General features: G+C 55.6%; 5 protein-coding genes across 5 annotated transcripts; 1 reads left to right on the top strand and 4 right to left on the bottom strand.

Moving 5' to 3' along the window:
• Positions 1-128: 128 nt before the first annotated feature.
• Positions 129-2175, bottom strand: N0V96_007595 (uncharacterized protein; the record flags this gene model as incomplete). Its single annotated transcript, XM_065758076.1, has 4 exons — positions 129-137; positions 200-558; positions 689-1855; positions 2043-2175. 4 exons carry the CDS (start codon positions 2173-2175, stop codon positions 129-131), a joined length of 1668 nt encoding a protein of 555 aa, XP_065613218.1.
• Positions 2176-4260: 2085 nt separating this feature from the next.
• On the bottom strand, positions 4261-6597 carry N0V96_007594 (uncharacterized protein; the record flags this gene model as incomplete). Its single annotated transcript, XM_053194486.2, has 1 exon — positions 4261-6597. One exon carries the CDS (start codon positions 6595-6597, stop codon positions 4261-4263), a length of 2337 nt encoding a protein of 778 aa, XP_053047982.2.
• A 4122-nt stretch (positions 6598-10719) lies between these two features.
• Positions 10720-11836, bottom strand: N0V96_007593 (uncharacterized protein; the record flags this gene model as incomplete). Its single annotated transcript, XM_065758075.1, has 2 exons — positions 10720-10937; positions 10984-11836. 2 exons carry the CDS (start codon positions 11834-11836, stop codon positions 10720-10722), a joined length of 1071 nt encoding a protein of 356 aa, XP_065613217.1.
• Positions 11837-13398: 1562 nt separating this feature from the next.
• On the bottom strand, positions 13399-14436 carry BIM1 (microtubule integrity protein mal3; the record flags this gene model as incomplete). Its single annotated transcript, XM_053194484.1, has 4 exons — positions 13399-13934; positions 14036-14148; positions 14250-14321; positions 14423-14436. 4 exons carry the CDS (start codon positions 14434-14436, stop codon positions 13399-13401), a joined length of 735 nt encoding a protein of 244 aa, XP_053047980.1.
• Positions 14437-15096: 660 nt separating this feature from the next.
• DRS1 (nucleolar DEAD-box protein required for synthesis of 60S ribosomal subunit) lies at positions 15097-17490 on the top strand (the record flags this gene model as incomplete). The annotated part of the gene is made up of 2 exons (XM_053194483.2): positions 15097-16707; positions 16762-17490. 2 exons carry the CDS (start codon positions 15097-15099, stop codon positions 17488-17490), a joined length of 2340 nt encoding a protein of 779 aa, XP_053047979.2.
• Between the last annotated feature and the right edge of the window lie 1207 nt (positions 17491-18697).

Here is an 18697-nt window from a genome sequence, read left to right as displayed (position 1 = left end):
CGCCTCAAAACCACTCCTCAATATCCCTCCTCATCAAAACTTCACCCCCAGCAAGCGTTCCCCCAGCCAACGGCACCTTCAAGATCCCGGCTCCCACCAGATCCTGCGCCAACCGTACAATCAACCCATCACACCCCCTCGCCGCCATGACATCCACAGTAACAGGCAACATCTCCGTGACATTCGTCACAGAACTCACGCTACCGACCTCTCCCAGGGGGAAAACGTGGTCCGGCGCGCCGCTAAAGACGCTCAGCCGGCCGTTGGAGAAGCCCAGCGGCGGCGTGGGCGTCGTAGTTGTCGGGTAGCGGCTTCGTAGGGAGGCGCGGCCGGAGGAACCTACGTAGAGGAGGAGAGATGAGGAGCATGTTGCTGTTATTGATGTGTTCAGGGCGGGTGCGGGTGTAGAAGGAGGGAGGATCTCGGTGTTGAACCAGTCCATGAAGAGCGTCTTGTTGGCTCTTGCGTCGTCGAGGGCGCTGGCGGGCTGTTTGTCACCCCATCCCCAGCGCGCGAGGGGAACGGGGTTGATGAAGGGGAGGCGGCCGTTGTGGGCGGCTATCATATTCCATGTTAGTCGTCGGTGTGTTCCTCGGCTGACAAGTCACAGAGAAACAGGGCTTGTTCCTTTTTCGAAGACGAAAATAGCAGAGACACGAAGAAAGAAAGAGTACGGAGAGGAGCTTACCAGCATAACCAGCATAGAACGGATCACGCACAAGCGGCGTCTGCTCCTTGGTGATGAGCGTAGCATACGTCAACCCCAAAACTTCATCCAGCGTCTGGTTCCGTACACCCTCAGGTCCAGTTTCAGCCCACGCAGACGTCAAATTCAGCGCCGTCGCCTGTGCGCCCAAAAACGCGGTTAGGTCCTCCGCGAACTTGTTCAGCATCTGCGCGGCGGCTCCCTCGTCGGTAGGGAAGTCAACCGTATACACCGTCTTGGGGTACGCCACCTCCTCTTTGGACTCAACCAGCGAGGTATAATTTGCCCCGTACAGCACCTTATTCGCCTCATCCCAAATATACGGGTCCCGCGTCAGAAAGCCGGCGGTATCGAGAGTAGGCGAGAGCGGCATCACGCCGTCCAACCCAACAAGCCCGTGCGAGGGCCGATTCCCGAAGAGACCCTGCACCGCAGACGGTCCGCGGATCGAGCCCCCCGTGTCGCTGCCGACTGCGATGTCCAGCCACTCATACGAACCTATCGAGGCTCCCGCACCCGAGGACGAAGATGAGGGGTCATTGTAGCCGTCGCCGCGCGGGTTGAAGGGGGAGTGGTAATCCACCCAGTCGGCCGTCGCCGTCTCGCCGTTGGCAAACTGCGAGGGTTTCTGGTATCCCACGACCACGGCGCCCGCGTCGAGCAAGGCTTGGATTGATGGCGCGGTGGATGTGGCGGGCGGGTAGAATGCGTACCAGGCTCTGTTGCCGTTGGATTTCTTTACACCCGCGAGGTCGTAAATATCCTTTACGCCTACGCGGACGCCGGCGAGAGGCTTTTCAGGGGACCGGGCAGCAAGAGAGTAGAGGCGGGAGGGGACGCCGATGGTAAGGGAGGCGGAGGCGGGCACCTGGGCGGAGAGAGTCTGGAAGGTGGTGTCGGGCTTCTGCAGGAGGGACTCGGAGAAAGCGCCAGCGTAGTCTGGGTACAGGCGGTAGGCTTGGTGGAGGGCGCCTGTGGATGTGTCGAGGAAGTATGGGCCCGAGGGGATATCACTGCTGGCCGTGCTGACCAAGGGCGCGACAATTGACTGGGTCTTGTTTGTGCCGTCGAAGCTTTCCTTTGTGAGGCACGGCGCGTCGAGGCCGGCGAGGAAGATTGCGCCGAGAAAGGCGGGCTGCCAAACGTCGTCTTGGGAGGTCCAGTTTGCGAAGAGGGAGGGAGGGAGGATTTGGGGGAGGGTTCGGCGACGACTGTGACGGGGGTGAAGCCGAAGGCGCGGGGAGGGATTTGATGTTGAAGGAGGAGGAGTTTGAGGGGTTCCCCTGGGAGAAAGGGGAGACGAAGTAGTAGATGTCGTTGAGGAGTAGGGATGCACCGGTGGAGGTGAGGTCGGCGGCGGCGGCGGCGCCGACGAGAGCGAAGAGTGTGAATGCCTTCATCGTGGGGAGTGGCAGGTCTCGGTCCTTGCGCCGGGTACCTGGCCTTCCAGCAAGAATGCTGGACGCCATGGATGCGACATCTCTCTTATATGAGGAAAGTGTGTATTCAGACTTGGGTTACAACATCCAATCATGTTGACCAATTGCTGGTATCTGAACGACAGATAGGTAGGTGGAGAGATGGGATTTTCCTTTTCCTTGCCCACCAGGTTTATCTCTACGCTTTGCCTATTGGTGCCTTTTGCCATATCAGAACTGGCTTAGCTAGGCCCCAAATTGCTCAGAATCAGGACCACGGCAAGAAAGCAATAATACCCATTATCCCGTCAGGCTTATCTGATTCGGTCGTTCAGGCTTCGGGGGTTGCGGATTGCTTATCATGGGGAGAACTCCACGAAAGGGACCATGCATGGGAGTCCGCATCGCTAGCTTGCAGAGTCTAAGAGCCGGAACCGGTTGAACGGGCTGGGGTATCTTGTCGTTGTCATCGCTCTACCGGAAGCCTCCCCGCCGATATGGGGTTATAGGCAGGCATTCGAATTTCAATCAGCAAAGCCCATTGATTCTTGAGTTGTTATCCGTTATCGCGGGAAACGAGGATATCGGGCTCGTGTTGACCGTCAGAAATGTCCCGGCCGATGTCGGTAGTTGGATTTCGGTTTCCTCCGGTGCCCGGTTCATTTTTGTAAGCAGAATCGGGAGGCGTCGGCCTTCCGTCACTACCCCGGTAGAAGATACTGACAGTAGCAATTGACCATGACCAACAAAATACGCCTATGCACGAATACTAACCTTTGGTACACATGCAAAGAGGACACGGTACTGAGGTTCAATCTCATCTCATCTCACACCCAGACGTCATCATCTGGGGAAAAAAGGGAAGCCAAGAGTGAGTTCCAGCGGGCGCAAAGATTCCCGACACGACGGCTCCCCCCAGTATGTTTCCTGCGGGCCGGTAAACTCTGTCGGAACCGATCCGACGCTCAAAAGCATTAGACTGTTCCCCCAATTGCGTTCAAAACGCAAGCTTAGTCCAAGTCCCCCCGCGCTTGAATTGTTTCTTGAAAGACACAGACAGCTCCACGCTAGCTTCAGTCTAGTCTGAAGAAACAGCAGAGAAGCCCAACACTGCTGGGTTGTATTCTCATCAACAAGCGAACCCAAGTGGATAAAGGCACCTGGAATTGGAGAAACGGAGAACGGCCAAGACCCTATGACGAGTTGGAGTCAGTCAAGCCTGTCCTTGGCCCCGACTAATACCACCAGAGCATGTAGATTACATGTAATCTCCCCCCTCTCTCTCTCTCCGATATCTCCAAGCCGTCTTCCCTGCATCGGCTTTTTTACACATGCAGTCTACAAGCGGGGGGCCCTAGTAATTATCGCAAATACCGATAGCGAGTACCCCATTTGCGGGACTTTCTTACAACCATTAGATCCTCACCGATCGAAGGGAGTCATTGTCCTTCTGAACGAAATAGATCAAAGATAACGAGGAAAGAATAACCCACTCAGTCAGGTTCCCAGCCTCCATTGCCAGGATAGTCCCTGTTGAACAACCCAGACGTAACCCGGGTGCCTGGTTTAACTCCGTGCTGACAACTTCACTCTCGATAGTCAGAGAAGCCTCAAAATTGACACTAATCCCGTCACATTGCAACACACACACACAAGAAATAAACATTGAAAACTTGAAGTCGTATCGTCATTAAGTAGTCAAAGCTCATCAAGCACCCCCCCCGGCACTGCCATACCCATTCGGGTCGTCAGTGTCAGGCAAGTGAGTAGAGCCGACAACTAGAGGTATCCTAGGATGTGCCCAGCCGGGCCATCAATGCTGTTGAAAAAATCATTCGACAATGGTTTTGTCCCAGCTTGTTCTGGAAATTTTTTGACCGTCCCGCGCTCTGCTATGCAAACCAAATTCCACGAAAACCGAAAAATGCCAACCACGTTGGCACGTCCATTTCTCCGAATCGACCTTCCACAAGTTGTCGTATGAGAAGGCGACTGCAGCCTTGTCCGCGCATCCCTTGCCGAAATCCCCATCACCCAACCACACGTATTGTGATATCGACAAAGGCGGGCTCGAAAGTCCCGTACACACAAGGTAAGGACTCGGATTGAAAGTCGTCCCAAGAAGCCCAAGCAGCCTCATGACCAGCCCAGAGTCTCGAGTGTGTTGCGCGCATCGGACGCGCTCATGCCGCTGACACCCAGCGAGCGTACCTGGGTGCCCTTACGCAACCGCTGCACGCCCACGGCGACCTTCCAGGCCTCTTCTTCATCCAGGACAAACATGTATCGCTTGCCCTCTTGGTCTCGGACTGTTGCGCGCAGCACGTGCAGGCTCTTTGTCTTCCACTCCCCAGTCTGTCCGGACGAAGATGCAATGTTAGTATCTTTGAATTTGGTGTCGCACAAGCCAAGACGACAGCAACTCTTGCAAGCACGCAACATTTCGGTCAGGTAGGCATCGGCTTCGTCGCCCGTGAGCATCTTGGTGGCTCCCCGGTCCGCCGTACGGGCTCGCTGATTCGCCATTTTTTGAAACAAACCCGAAGGATGGTTCGCGGAATTCATCGCAGGGGCAGAAGCAGCATTCGAATTCAAGCAGTGCGGGGGGCACCATACCTCGACCAGCTTTAGCGTCCAAGCCTTGACGTCCCACTCGCGCTGCGGGACGCCGCGGACGTCGTCGTCGATGAAGAGACCTTCGGTCGTGATTCGCAGAATGAGCCCGTCTGTCACTGTGCCAAATCCCGACACGAGCTGGCTTGCAGGCGTCTTTGCGAACTGGTTCATGAACAGATAGACGGCCCTGATGACAATTTTATCGGGATCCTTGGTCGTGTAAGGGCCGCGCATGCTAGGCGGCGGCGTTGTTCTTGTCGTGGTAGCCGACGGGGCCCACGATGACTCGGAGCCGACGGAAGACGCGGGTCGGTGTCTCGGCTTGTCGTAGGGTCGATACGAGTATTGGTCTTCGTCAACAGTGCGTGCTGACGGTCGCGGCGGTTGTCTGGCCGTGTTCGAGGATGAAGCTGCGGAGGGCGCTGGCCTTGGAGGCGGCATAGAGCTAGCAGAGGGGGGAGGTCTCGGGGAGCGGACGATGCGGACGGGGAGGTCTCGGCGGCGTGGAAGCCGTCGTGGAGGGGGAGCAGGGGGTCGGCCGTTGGGCCACATACTCGTCTTCTCGCCGGACGAGTAGGCGTAGCTACTTCCCTTGCGTGCCTTTTCGGCTTCTTCGGCCTCCTTGGCCTTGCGCGCAGCTTCCTCTTTGGCTTTGCGAGCTGCCTCCTCCTCGGCCAGCTTCTTGGCCTTTTCTGCCTCTTCGCGATCCTTCTTTGCCTTTTCGGCTTCCTCGCGCTCTCTCTTGGCCTTCCGAAAGGCTTCGAGTTGCGCCTCGACACGGGCTTTGCGAGCGGCGGCTTCGGCAGCCTCCTTCTTGCGGGCCTCCTCGCGCGCCTTGTCCTCCTTCTCCTTGTTGGCCTTAAGTTCCCGCTCCTTTGCTTCCTTTGCTTCGCGTTCTCTGGCAGCTTTGGCTTCCTCCTCTGCCTTTTCTTTTTCGCGCTGTAATTTCTCTCTTTCCTGACGTTCCTTTTCAAGTTTCTGTTTCAAGTCTTCCTTTTCACGTATTTCTTGCTCCAGCTTTTCTCGTCTTTCGCGGTCCTCCTGCTCCCTCCTCGCTCGTTCTCGCGCTTCTCTTTCTCGAAATTCCCTCAGCTTCCGTGCCGTCTCTGCTTTTCGGCGCTCTTCCTCCTCCTTTGCCTTGCGCTCCTGTTCGCGCTTCTTTGTCTCCTCCCGTGCCTTCTCCCAGGTGTTTGCTTTCGGTGGATCAGGTTTTGGTTTTGGTGGGGGAGGAGGATCTGGTTTCCGAGGTTCCGGCTCTGGCTCAGGTTCAGCTTCAGATTCCTGAGGGGGTGGAGGCTGAGGTCGTTCTTGCCATTGAGACCTAGGACCGCCGTTTCCCGCGCCGTGGTTGGGCGGCGGGCTATTCGGGGGAGGGCCGCTGTATTGGTTGCCGTGAGGCGGCGGAGGCGGCGGCGGGCCAGCATTCGCGTAGCTGTTGTTGAAGTTTGCGCCTGAGCCGTATCCACCTGGGCCGGGGCGGTAGCCACTCGAGCTGTTATTCGTAGAAGCGCCCTGGTTTTGCGACTTGCCCCAAGCCCACGCTCCCACTCCGACGGCTATGACAAGCAGGGCCATACCCATGTTTCCCATGCCCTGGTAGGTGAACCACCATGCCTTGAAAGCAGGCGCCATGCTCTGGAACATGACGACCATGACGAGGGCGCATGCGAAGCCAGCGGCGAAGCTAGGGCCATTGGGCGCAAGAGAGGGCAGGTAGATGAATCCACCGCCCTTATCGCGCTGGGGAATGACGAATATGTCATAATTGCCTGGGCCCAGGCCACTGCCGGGAGGTGGAGAACCAGCAGTGGTTTTGGGTGCCTCGCCATGAGGCGGAGGCGGTGGAGGAGCGCTCATGTTGAGCGGACCTCAACTCTTGTTAGAGATTGGTGGTCTATGGCAGCGAATGCCGACTGAGGGGATTGAAATAGAGCCTTGAAGCTCTGTTGGAGACCTGGGGTCTCGGTCGAGGTTGATGACGCAAGCAGAAGTCTAGTGGTATCTCAGGAGGTCCATTGACGGTCGTTATATCGTGAAGCGTCTGCACAGAAGCCATGAGCATTTTCTTATTCTTCTTCTAGCAGCAGCAAAGCTGTGTGCCATCTGATAGCTGGAAGGCAAGAAGTGGCGGTGGGATGACCAGCAGCAAGGAACAAGGTGGGAGAAAGAGAATAGGGCAAAGCAGTTTTGTAGTAAAAGTACTCACAAGCAACAATGCAGAAAAACAAACGCCAGAAGCCAAGGAAGAAAAAGACGGGCAAAGACCAAGACGTCAAAGCGAGAGAGGGGTCGGATCGGGTCTCTTGAGAGATATTTGTCGTCGATGCTTGGTGCCTGGGCCGAATGAATCGTGTTCTTCCCGCTCCGGCCTTGCGCTTTTTTGCAGGTGGCGGGTGCTTGGTGGTTGAGATTGTGTCCGATCGCGGGGAAGCAGGCTGAGACAAGAAAATATTCTTGTTGTTCTGGAACTTGGCCTGCTGGTTAGTAAGGAAGTTCTGGAGGGAATAGAGCTGTCTGGTGACACGGCGCCGTTCCTGGTGGAGGACGGGTTTGTTGGTGGTGTTGAGGGAAAATATGACGGGGAAGGGGACGAGAAGGGGCCAGGAATTCTTTTGTGTTTACTTTGGGAATTTCTCATGGGCGACCGGGTGGAGAGGTAGCGGCGGATGGTGGTGGACTTTGGGAGGGGGGACCAAAGTTGGGGGGTGTGTGACTGGGCGCTAGTGGCTAGCAGTACGTACCGACGTTCTTTCAGGTATCTCAAGACGCTGGAAGACGCTGAGAGAACAAAAAGAGACCCCTTCTGATCGCTATAACAAACCCACTTATACACACACTGACCTCTCTTAAGCGAAGGAATGGTGACATTTTGACAGCTGTATATTGAGCTGAAGGAAGGAAGGCACTTGGACTCTCAGACCCGATACCGAATGGCAGGTACTGCCGCCAGCTGGATTAGCCACTAAGTCACTACGTACTAACATTGTAGTTGTCTTGAGGATGTGTCTCAGAACTGCTCACTTTACGTTCCATTCCAACCCCATCTCCTTATGCCTCTTGCTCTCTGCTTTCAATTCGCTAGCTTCAAACCTTTTGTTCAGTACCCGTTGCACCTGCATGTGGCCGCCTGGGGTAATGTCCTTGGCCGGACTGGAATGCCAACTGAGCGTTCGTCAAGAAAAGACTGCCATCCTAGCTTCCACCTCATACCTGAGAGGATGTTCCTTGCAACCAACGGGACCCTGAAAAATAAGACAAAAAATCCAAACCACCGGATGACCAAGCTCCAGCCACCGCTCCCAGCAGACCACGGCGATAGATGTTTCTCCTTCGAACAAACATCCAGACGCTTCCGCTAGTTGACTATGACTACAAGATGACCTCTCGTTTTCCTCCTCCGATCATCAACACTGCAAAAAAGGATATCAGCCAACGAAAGGACGGCAAACAAACTTTGTCCACTCATCGCCAACAGATCATCATAACAAATCACCGTTGCCGAGCCCACCAAGACCCTCTTTGCCCAGCTCAATCGAGCAAACCGCCTCCGATTCAGACCCTCCTCCCCTCTTCCAACGGTCCAATCTCAAGACTACACTCAATCTCCTGCCTATGACAGGCTGTCAACCGAGTCGCATGCGGTCTGTCTGAGCGGTCAATCAGTGGGAATCGTTCGGAATCACAGAGGGGAAAGCTCCACCTGGGACGCCATGGCAGCGAATCGCGGGTCTTGAGGCTATTTCCCCCGGTAATAGGCGGCAGGCCCTCGGCGCCAGCACATCCACTTTCGATGTAGGAGGGCGGTGCGGAAGAGGAGGCAGGAGGGGGGAAAGAGGAGAGTGAGCCACCGTCGACGGAGTCCACACGACCTCCGCCAGTCCCGTACGGAGTATCGTTGCAATCACCTCGACCTTCATCATCTTGCTCTCGCGCCCAGCTCACTGGGTCTCCCTTGGGTCGATTAGGTTCAGCTCTCGATGGGCTTCAATACGACGGCTGATCGGGCGAACACTGCGATTGCGACTGCAACATTGCAATGAGCCAGGCTGGGCAAGCAGGGCACCGTTGGGCGCCAATTGTGACACTGCGGCGTCATCTCATCTCAACGGTCGTCGTGGTGGAGCAGGGTGGTGCTTCTGTCTCGACTCTTCTTCCTCTTTGTCGTTTTTTTCTTTCAACCTTTTTTTTTTTTTAAACTTTTCCTCTCTCTCGGAAACGGTCCTCACAGTCGTTGCCCAGCAACCGCGGGAAGTCCCTTGCACCGTCGGGTGTACGGTGTGCCCCATCCCGGCGCTCGGGTGACGTACCAAATGTCACCAAGTGGGCGTGGCCACAACGTGCCACCGTGCCACACTAAACGTCTTTCTGCCGGCCGGCAACCGCCGACTTTACGGGTACAGATAGTTCTACACAGCATCCAGGCAGCTCGATTCTGAGTTGAGGAGTGAAAACAGCAGCCAAACTGACGATGGCTTCACTTTGCTCATATAACGAGATTCATATCGCACCTCCCTAGTCTCCAGTCTTCGCCCAATAACCACGTGCTTCACATTTCTTTTCCTGCGACAAAGGCGAAAACGAGAGAAATCAGGGCGATGTGACGGCAACTGCATGTAACCAACCCGTCACTCAATAACGGCAGGGGGTCCCCGTCCGTAAGCAACCGCCGTCTGCATGTGCATGAGGAACGGTCCGGCGCGAGAGAAACACCGTCGCGTCCCCTACCTCCATCTCCCGACTCCCGAGTCCGCCCAGAGCCGATTGTTTTGAGATAACATTGCTGCGGCTGCTGCAGTAAGGCTGCCGATGTAGGTCAGCCTTCGAGGCAGCCTGTCTTGGCCCAATCAGAATTAATCATATGTGCAAGTGTGAGGGTGTCATCCACGGCCATAAACAGCCCTCTTATAATCGATTGGACACGCCCTCTGACATTGATTTGTTCATCCTCGCCAATGCAACATGAAGGGCCTCAATCCAGCACCAGAGTTTGGCACCAGATTCATTGAGGCAGGAGAAAATGACGTTGCGTAATTCGCCTACGGCTTCAGAACGATTACGATGAAGGGCGCGCGTACCATCGATCATGTGGATAATGGGCCCATCGAAGCTTCCGAGACGAGATCATTATCGTCTTGAGTACATAACCAGGGGGCGCTGTACGGAGCAGAGATCTCGCCCGGCCTGGGTAGAATTCTAGTCAATTCACTGGGTGAACAGTGATACAACCTGGGCCACGCAGCCTCATTCATTACCTCACAGTCAAATGGTGGCTATGTGCTTGGAGCGTGGCTGTGGGAGTCCAATGGCAAGGCTCTTTGAGTAAGGAATTCATTCTACTACCGTATATGGTAACCAATACCAAGACGAGCATGCTCTACACTTCGTTCACGTAGATAGATGGCCGTATTGTAGTCCTCCTGTATGCACAATGTCGTCGTGAATGAATAGAATAAGCACCAATCTGGATACAACTTCAAATCCCAAGCCACAACTACCTTGAGGTAAGATACACTGGTATTTCCAATCTCAACTCGAAATAACAAACAAAAGAAAACAGAACTTGGAGATATTCAGAAAAAAGATGAGTTGTGAATCGCTATTGTTGCAAAGTGTATAAAATGTTGAGAAGAAAAAAAAGAAGCCCCCGTCGTACTCGCGTACGTAAAACGTCGTTGTACTGTCAAGACAAGAAAGCTATTCCCTCAGACCGAACAAAGGGCCGCTGTGATAAGATGAATTTCATCGACGAGTCCGCGCGACCAACAAGACGGAACCAAACTCCAGGCACCACGCAAAAGAATCCAATACCCGTCCGCCGACCCAAAGAAACCAAACCACGACACTAAGGACAGTGACCACGGACCGGGCAGCGAGACCACCCGCCACAACCAACGGCGGTGCTGCTGTAAGCCGAGGCACCGTACCCGTCACCGTCACCGCCGCCACATCCTCACCCTCCTCTTCCGACAGCGAGCCGCGTCAAAACTTCTTGATACGCTTCTTGGCGACATCAATCTTGCCCCCGACCCGATCGGCATCCTCGTTCAGCCGGTCCAGCATCTTGGTCTGCTCCGTCACCTCCTCGTTGATCTGCAGCCCAATCTCCTTTTGCCGCCGCACAATCGCCGCCAGGGTATTCACCTGCTCGTCCTGCTCGCTCATCATCTGCCGCTGCAGCTGCACGACCCCGTTGTTGTCTAGCTCCCGCGTCCGCTCCGTCTCCGGCAGCGGGGCACCCAGGACCCGTCCGCCCGTCCTCGCCCCCACCACCACCGCCGCTCCTCCCCAGTAATGCAGCCTTGTCGCCCGCCGAGGCCCACCCTTCCCGTCCGCCGGGTCCGCCGCTGCCGTTTCTGCTGTTTCCTTGCGCCATGCTGTTGCTGAGCTTGTCGAGCCCTTCCCTTTCGACGCGAGCGGAGGAGAGCAGGTCTCTTCTGCGCCGTAACTCGCCGTCTCCGAGCCGTCCGCCCTCCTGCATGGCCCTCAGCCCGTCTGCGAGGGTGCTCACCAGCGTACCCGCCTTGACCAGCGCCTTCTTGGCAGCGGCCCCGGCCTCGGCGGCAGCAGAGGTATTATTGCTATCCACGGCGCCGTCCCTTCTCGCGAGCTGATTCCGCGCGTCGTGGAGGCAGCTCTTCATCTCGCGGTGTAGATCGAGCCAGGTCGTCGGGTCGGCGGCGCCCGCGCGACCGCTGGTGATGAGGCCATGGGCGCTGGCGGCCGAGTTGCCCGTGCTGCCGACGCCCGTGCTGGGAAGGTTGAGAAAGGTGCGCCAGGCCGAGGTGTCGCGCCAGCGGCGGTCGGGGGACTCTGCGATGGCGCGGAGGTAGGCTTCGAGACCCTTGCGGCGTTGTTCTGTAAGGTCTGGGGAGGAGACTGTGGATTTGAACCAGGACTTGCCCGGGAGTGGGTTGGGGGGCGCGGCGCCAACGAGGGAGGTGAGGGTCTGGTGGAGGGTTGCAAAGTCGGAGTAGCGCTTTTGGACGACGAAGGATTTGAGGGGCAGGCGGAGTGTGATGTTGTAGAGGGTGAAGGGTTTCGATTCGCCGGTCGAGAGGATGGTTGAGGGGATGGAGATTTCGGCGGGAGGCGCCATTGTGTGTGTGAAGGGTGTGTTATTGTGGTTCGTTCGAGGCGGGAGGTTGTGTAGAAAAGAGAGTTTTTCTCTAGAGGATTGGCGACGAGGGGGGTTAGGATTCTTTGTCGGGTTTGGACGAGGCGGAAGGAAGGCTCGGACGAGCTAGTTGGTTTGAATTGTAGCTCTCCTCGTTCGATGGCTGGTGATCGATGGAGGGTATGGATGCTTTGTTGTTCTGGTCGCTCTTCTAGAAGTCGTCTCTTGGGCTCGTTGGCGAGATGACGTTAAGGGAATGGAATGGCTCGCGAAATAACAAAAGGCAGCCGTCGTACTGGTCAACTATTTTCTGTGTTTGGTGGTCGGAATGATGGCCTTGGTCAGTTGTTTGCGTCAGGTCCAAAAAAGGTTTCGGGGGAATGTCTGAGGTTCTTGTCGCTCCTTTCGTTCAGCCGGTCTAGAGGGAAGGAGACGGGAGTGTGAGAGAGAGCAGCACCTCAGGTTTCCAGTCAATACCATACTGGAACGAAGGTACCTTGCCGTTCAGGTCCGCTTGTGCAGTACCTCAGCTGCAGCATACCTAGGCCCGGGCTGCTACTTCGAGGTACCCTGTCACCTCCAGCTTCCCTAACACGGCAGCCTGCTTGGGCGTAGGTAGTACTTTTGGCACTGGAAGAATCGGGCATGTCAATTCGTGTGCCGCTAACTGCTCCAAAGTTGACGCCTGTGGCGCATTGCGTGGAACCACTAAATTGGGCCCGCAGCAGGAATGACCGCATTTCTGGGATATGCTCAGCTGGGCACCTCGCTTTCTCAGGCACCTGGTCAATCAGGCCAGGAACTGGGCGATGATGACAATGGAACCCAAGTCCGATCTAATCAACATCTGGTCGATCAACATAACCGATCACGGATACTATTGTAGTGACTCGCATGGTAGTGTGATGAACTGACGAAGTTGTCTTCTTGGTAATCGATCAATGAACATTTTGCAGAAATCCCACTTTGGAAGTCAATAATCAAAAGTCAATATGCAAAACGTCCCGGCATAAAATACTCGAGCATAACACGACGCTTCTGCCAGGTCATCTGCAGCATACAGTCTCGCACAGCTCTCAGACTGCAGACTAAGTTTACGCTCTGTGATGGGTGTGTAGTGCAGGCTTACCTTTCTCCGATGAGAACTAGATGCTGCAGCACCAAATGTAGGATCAGAATGACGCCCAAATAACCCGGATAGCCATAGTGGAATGTGGTCTTTGACGCGTGGCTCAAGCCCTCATACTCTCTTCGTGTCACCCACGGAAACTGACTCGAGATTCCCAGACAAAACGTTCTGATTCTATCATGACTGCTCATGTGGGACGGGACTGCCGCAAGCTCTGACCGACTTCTGTCTCGACAGTCCGAGGGCCGCTCAGCCTCATCGCCGGTATACTGATTATTACGTGCCGTAGGGTATTTGTACTAGCGCCAAACCCATGTGCTTTTACCCCCCGACTCCCCTTATCACAACCTCCCATCCAACAATACAACATCTCCTCCATGTGTGCCATCGTCGCCCTACCTCGAAGCCTCCCGACTTAGAAGGTCTCTTGGTCGTCGACAGCCTCGCCCTCAGCCGGGATCTCGAATCCCTCCTCCGTCGAGTACAGGATAGTCTGGATCTGCTTAACGAGGCCGTCCTCTTGCTTCTCAAGCTCGGGGTCCTCCTCCACGGCCTGCTGCACCAGGAGCTCGATATCGCGGAGCTTGCTGAAGTAGAAGTCACGCTCGCGCTCAAGGCCGACGACCGTCTCCTTGAGAGTGGCGTTCTCTTGCTGCAGGGCAGCTGTGCCGGGGCCTGCCGCCTTGGGAACGCGCGCACCACCGAGAGGTGTGGTACCACCCCGTCTGGCGGCAGCCGCACCAGTACCGGATGCGGCACGGGGAGCAGGGCCACCGCCAGAGGGCACGGGGGCGCCCTTTCGTCGGGAGACTGCGTCGTACTCGTGGTCGGGGAAGTTCAGGTCCCAGAACTTCTTGGTCCATTGCAGGAACTCGAGATTGTCCTGCATCTTGCACTTGACCAACGCTTCGACGGGAATGGGCTTGTCGACTTGGTGCTTGTGGAAGCAGTCTGTTCAAGTAATGTCTTGTCAGCCATGGCTCTTCGTTCCGTGTATGATGGGGATGGAGGTGGACGCAGAGGTGTCACAGCGTAGGACGGCGCAAACTTACTCTGCAGCACCTTGAAGTTTTGAATGTACGCATATTCGCTGTTGACGTTGAACTTGACTCTGGACATGGGGATATCCATGAAGATGCTGTCAAACACCTGGCAGAGAGCTGCACTGCAGATTGAAACCAAACATTAGCAACCACCATCATCAAAATCATTATGGGTCCCACAATAAACACATGGCGGGGGAGGGGTATCCGATCAGCAACGTACCCAGTACCGCATTGCTCGACCTTTGTGATGTTGAGAGAGAGAAGCTGGTTCAGCCACTGGATGAGTTCTTGTCTGGATATCCGTGCCGTGTTAGCCAAGAGTTGCGATGCGCGAATGCCCAAGATGCTGCCGTATGTAGCACCGCGATGGAAGGGGATGGAAGCTTTGCCCACCTGGATTCGCCCATTTTGTATGTGTGTGTTTGCCTCTGCGGCTGGAACTGTGTTGACAATCGGGAAAACGCGCTCAGGATGGATGTCAAAAAGGAAATTCGTAAGGACGCTCGAGAGAAGCAGGAACGCGTTTGGCAGCGGTGGGTGTTGGTGGTTGAGAAGTCGAGAAGGAGACGTGTGGAAAGTAGCAAGGTGCCGAGATTGGTTAGGACCAAAAATGACAAGTTGTAGAGCAACAGGGCAGAAATTAAATCTCGTTGCTTTGTCGGCGCCCGGCGTGAAGGCTGCCAAAATTGTTGCCAATAAAATGGTCGCCCAATCAACCATGGTGGGGTCTATCGGGAGTTGCCCCTGCCCCTAAAATCTGATGACAAACAGCGTCACGTGCGCAAGTCCAGTCAAGATCAGTACGTATCTTTTTCCGTCGTTCCTTCCTTCTGATGAACGAACGGTCCAAGGCCCACTCAGTCCCAATAGTCTTCCGTCTGACCGCCTGTGACAGGGGGACGGTCTCTGAAGACGGCAGAAAAAGTTTAGCTCCACCGTCCGTCCAGAAAAATTTCTGGCTCTGGGAACTGCGCGAGTGTGAGAGCAGGCGTGTGTGTGTGTGAAAGCTCGACGATACCCCGCGGTCCTGACAATCGTAATTCTCAACGACCATTCCACCTCTCAACATGGCGCCTTCTCATAAGCGCAAGCAGATCGACGACGACTTTGTCCACACAATCTCCGACAATGACGAGGAAATTGTCGAGGAGGAGACCGTGGCACCGCCTCCCAAGAAGAAGGTGAAGGCCACCAAAAAGTCGAAAAAGGCCGCCGCCAGAGAAGAGTCACCAGAAAACGAAGTCGCCGAGGGTATCTGGGGCCAGAAAGACGAAGACGATGGTGCTATGGACTCGGACTTCGAATTTGCGCAAGACAATGCCATCGAATTCGGCGACGCAGAACTCGAGGGTTGGGGGTTCGAAGGCGCAAAGAAGTCTATGAACAGCAATGCCGCTGCGGGCGTTGATCTGGATGAGATCATTCGCAGAAGACGGGCCAAGAAGGGTGGCGAGGATAAGCCGAAGGAGGATAAAGAGGAGGATGCGGCAGATGCCGAGGTGGACAACGACATGGACGTGGACATCGACCTCGACGACGACGAAGATGGAGTCTTGGCCGATGATGCCTTTGGCATGGGCGTGGACTCTGGTGCTGAGGATTCTGATGCCGAAAACAACGAGGGATCCGATGCGGACGACGCGGAGGCCGAAGACGATGACGACGCAGCAGCATCCGACAACGATTCCGTTGCGACACCCGTAGACCACCCCGACGACCGTGGTTCAGACGACGAAGAGGAGGAAGACGCAGAGGAGCAAGCGAAGCGTGACGCTTTCTTCGCTCCCGAGGAGCCCGCAAAGCCCGGCAAGAAGGATACGGCATCATCATTCCAGGCCATGTCTCTTTCGCGTCCCCTTCTGAGAGGTCTGGCCGCTGTCGGCTTCTCCAAGCCTACGCCCATTCAAGCCAAGACTGTGCCTATTGCATTGATGGGCAAGGACGTTGTCGGTGGTGCAGTCACTGGTTCAGGAAAGACGGCAGCCTTTGTGGTCCCCATTCTCGAACGTCTCCTGTACAGGCCCAAGAAGGTGCCTACGAGCCGCGTGGTCATCCTCACCCCTACCCGTGAACTGGCCATCCAGTGTCACGCTGTCGCCACTAAGCTTGCCGCATTCACAGACATCAAGTTCACTCTCGCCGTCGGTGGTCTGAGTCTCAAGGCTCAGGAAGTCGAGCTGAGGCTGAGGCCAGATGTCATCATCGCCACACCCGGTCGTTTCATCGACCACATGAGGAACTCTGCCAGCTTCAACGTCGATACCGTGGAAATTCTCGTGCTCGACGAAGCTGATCGTATGCTTGAGGATGGTTTCGCCGACGAATTGAACGAGATCTTGACGACCCTGCCTAAGTCAAGACAGACGATGCTGTTCTCCGCCACCATGACATCTTCCGTCGACAGACTGGTGCGCGTGGGCATGAACAAGCCCGCCAGAGTCATGGTGGACTCGCAAAAGAACAAGACCGTCACCACTTTGGTGCAGGAGTTTGTGCGCCTGAGACCCGGTCGCGAGGAGAAGCGCATGGGCTACCTTGTGCACATCTGCAAGACGATGCACACCGAGCGTGTCATCATTTTCTTCCGTCAGAAGAAGGACGCCCATCGAGCAAGAATCATCTTTGGGCTGTTTGGCTTGTCTTGCGCAGAGCTTCACGGTAGCATGAACCAGGCTCAGGTGAGTTCTTACAGGTTATCTTTTCTAAAACTCAATTGCTAACCAATTCTACAGAGAATTGCCAGTGTCGAAAACTTCCGTGATGGCAAGGTCAACTACCTCTTGGCGACGGATCTTGCGTCCCGTGGTCTCGATATCAAGGGCGTCGACACAGTCATCAACTACGAAGCACCCCAAAACATTGAGATTTACGTGCACAGAGTCGGTCGTACGGCCCGTGCCGGCCGCACCGGTGTGGCCATCACGCTGGCGGCGGAGCCGGACCGCAAGGTCGTTAAGGCGGCGGTCAAGGCTGGCAAGGCCAACGGCGCCAAGATCATGAGCCGCGTCATCGAGCCGACGGAGGCGGACAAGTGGCAGGACCAGGTGGACGAGATGGAGGACGAAATCGAAGAGATCATGGTGGAGGAGAAGCAGGAGAAGCAGTTCCAGCAGGCCGAGATGCAGCTCAAGAAGGGTGAGAACATTATGCAGCACGAGGCCGAGATCAAGGCGCGGCCGAAGCGGACGTGGTTCGAGACGGAGGAGGACAAGAAGAAGGCCAAGATTGCGGGGCGGGAGGAGCTCAACGGGCCCAAGAACGGCAAGAAGCCGAAGCTGAGCAACAAGGACAAGAAGAAGCTCGACGCCAAGTCGATGAGGAGCGAGGACAAGGTGTGGAAGAAGGGCAGGGCGGAGCGCGATGGGAAGGGCGCGGTGCTGAACCTGAAGAAGCAGCCCAAGAAGAAGAATGTGCCGGCCAAGGGGAGGACCAGAGCGAAGCTGGCGCGCCAGAAGCGGTGATTTTTAGGTGCTCTAGGGTGTCCAAAAGTCTAGACTACAATACCATGTTACAATACCATTTCATTTCCTCACGGTCGTCCATCGAAATGCGTTGCTGAATTGATAGTAAAGTGTGAATAACTTCTGCTTTCACAAACCACTCGCAGCAGTACGTATCGCTGCCCCAGCAAGTACGGGGTGAAGTCGAAAACCTCAAACGGACTAATCCAGATACCTTTACTCTCCTTACGTAGTTAGTCATTTTCCTGTGGACATGCAGAGTAGCTATCCACCATTTGGGTATCCGTACTGAAGATGCATTAGGCAGTCTGTGCTTTTTGCTATTGGGGGCCAAGCGACGTTGCACTTATCCCATGTCATCCCCGGTTGATCATCAAAGATGCGCCTGCTATCACCGCAAGGCTCAATCAAGCTGTGTTGAATGCATGCTAGTAGCTTGTTGCTAGCCGAAGATACCTTACATCGAGCGGCCCAGATGTCTGCAGCTCGAGGTGCGGATGACGTAATGCCCGTCTCGCTCCGGAGCACGTCCCCCGGGCCCCCCAGCTGCAGTCAGCTCGGCGACAGAAGAGGAGCCTTGGAAGGCTAAAAGCTGGCTGGCTCGCCGCTGGAGCCCTGGGGATGCATGTGGATTGTGGGATGCCTTAGCTCAGAGGAGAGAGAGCTTACTTGCCTGCTTGCACCTTTCTTATTTCCGCATAAATCGCTTTCTGACACTTTGTCGCATCTGCCCCTCGAGCCCCAACCAAATCTGCACGGCGCCGCGGCACCTAGCTGCGCCAGTACGACTACCCGTACGCCTGCCTACCTTAACTCAACTTAGCTCGACTTTCTGAGACCTCGCCTTCCCGCAACGTCACGAGCTCAACTTCTCCCCTTACCTCGCCGCGTGCTCCCGCTCCTCTCCTCAACAAACCAGTTCGCACCAAATTCCAAAACCACCCAGAGCCGCGCGAGATCATGTGCTTCCATCACCCTCTGCCGTCCCTTCATCAGCTGTAGAGCGTGGGGGTCAGAAGACGCTGTCGCCTGCCAGCCTCGTAACATCGTGCACTCATCGCCTTACCTCATTCGCCTCGGCTTCTCCAACGACCTTGGTCAAACCTCTTACCTAGCTCAAACTTTCATCCTTCCATAATACTCCAAAACCCAGGGCCGGTTCCACTCACTCCTGTTATTGTCTTTGGACCTGTTGTCCAAGGCACAA

This window comes from Colletotrichum fioriniae (genome assembly GCF_027942845.1).
Source record: "Colletotrichum fioriniae strain IMI 355084 chromosome Unknown scaffold_9, whole genome shotgun sequence".
Taxonomy (NCBI): Eukaryota; Fungi; Ascomycota; class Sordariomycetes; order Glomerellales; family Glomerellaceae; genus Colletotrichum; species Colletotrichum fioriniae.
The sequence above is the reverse complement of the archived record's forward strand: the minus strand, read 5'-3'. Positions and strand labels throughout refer to the sequence as shown.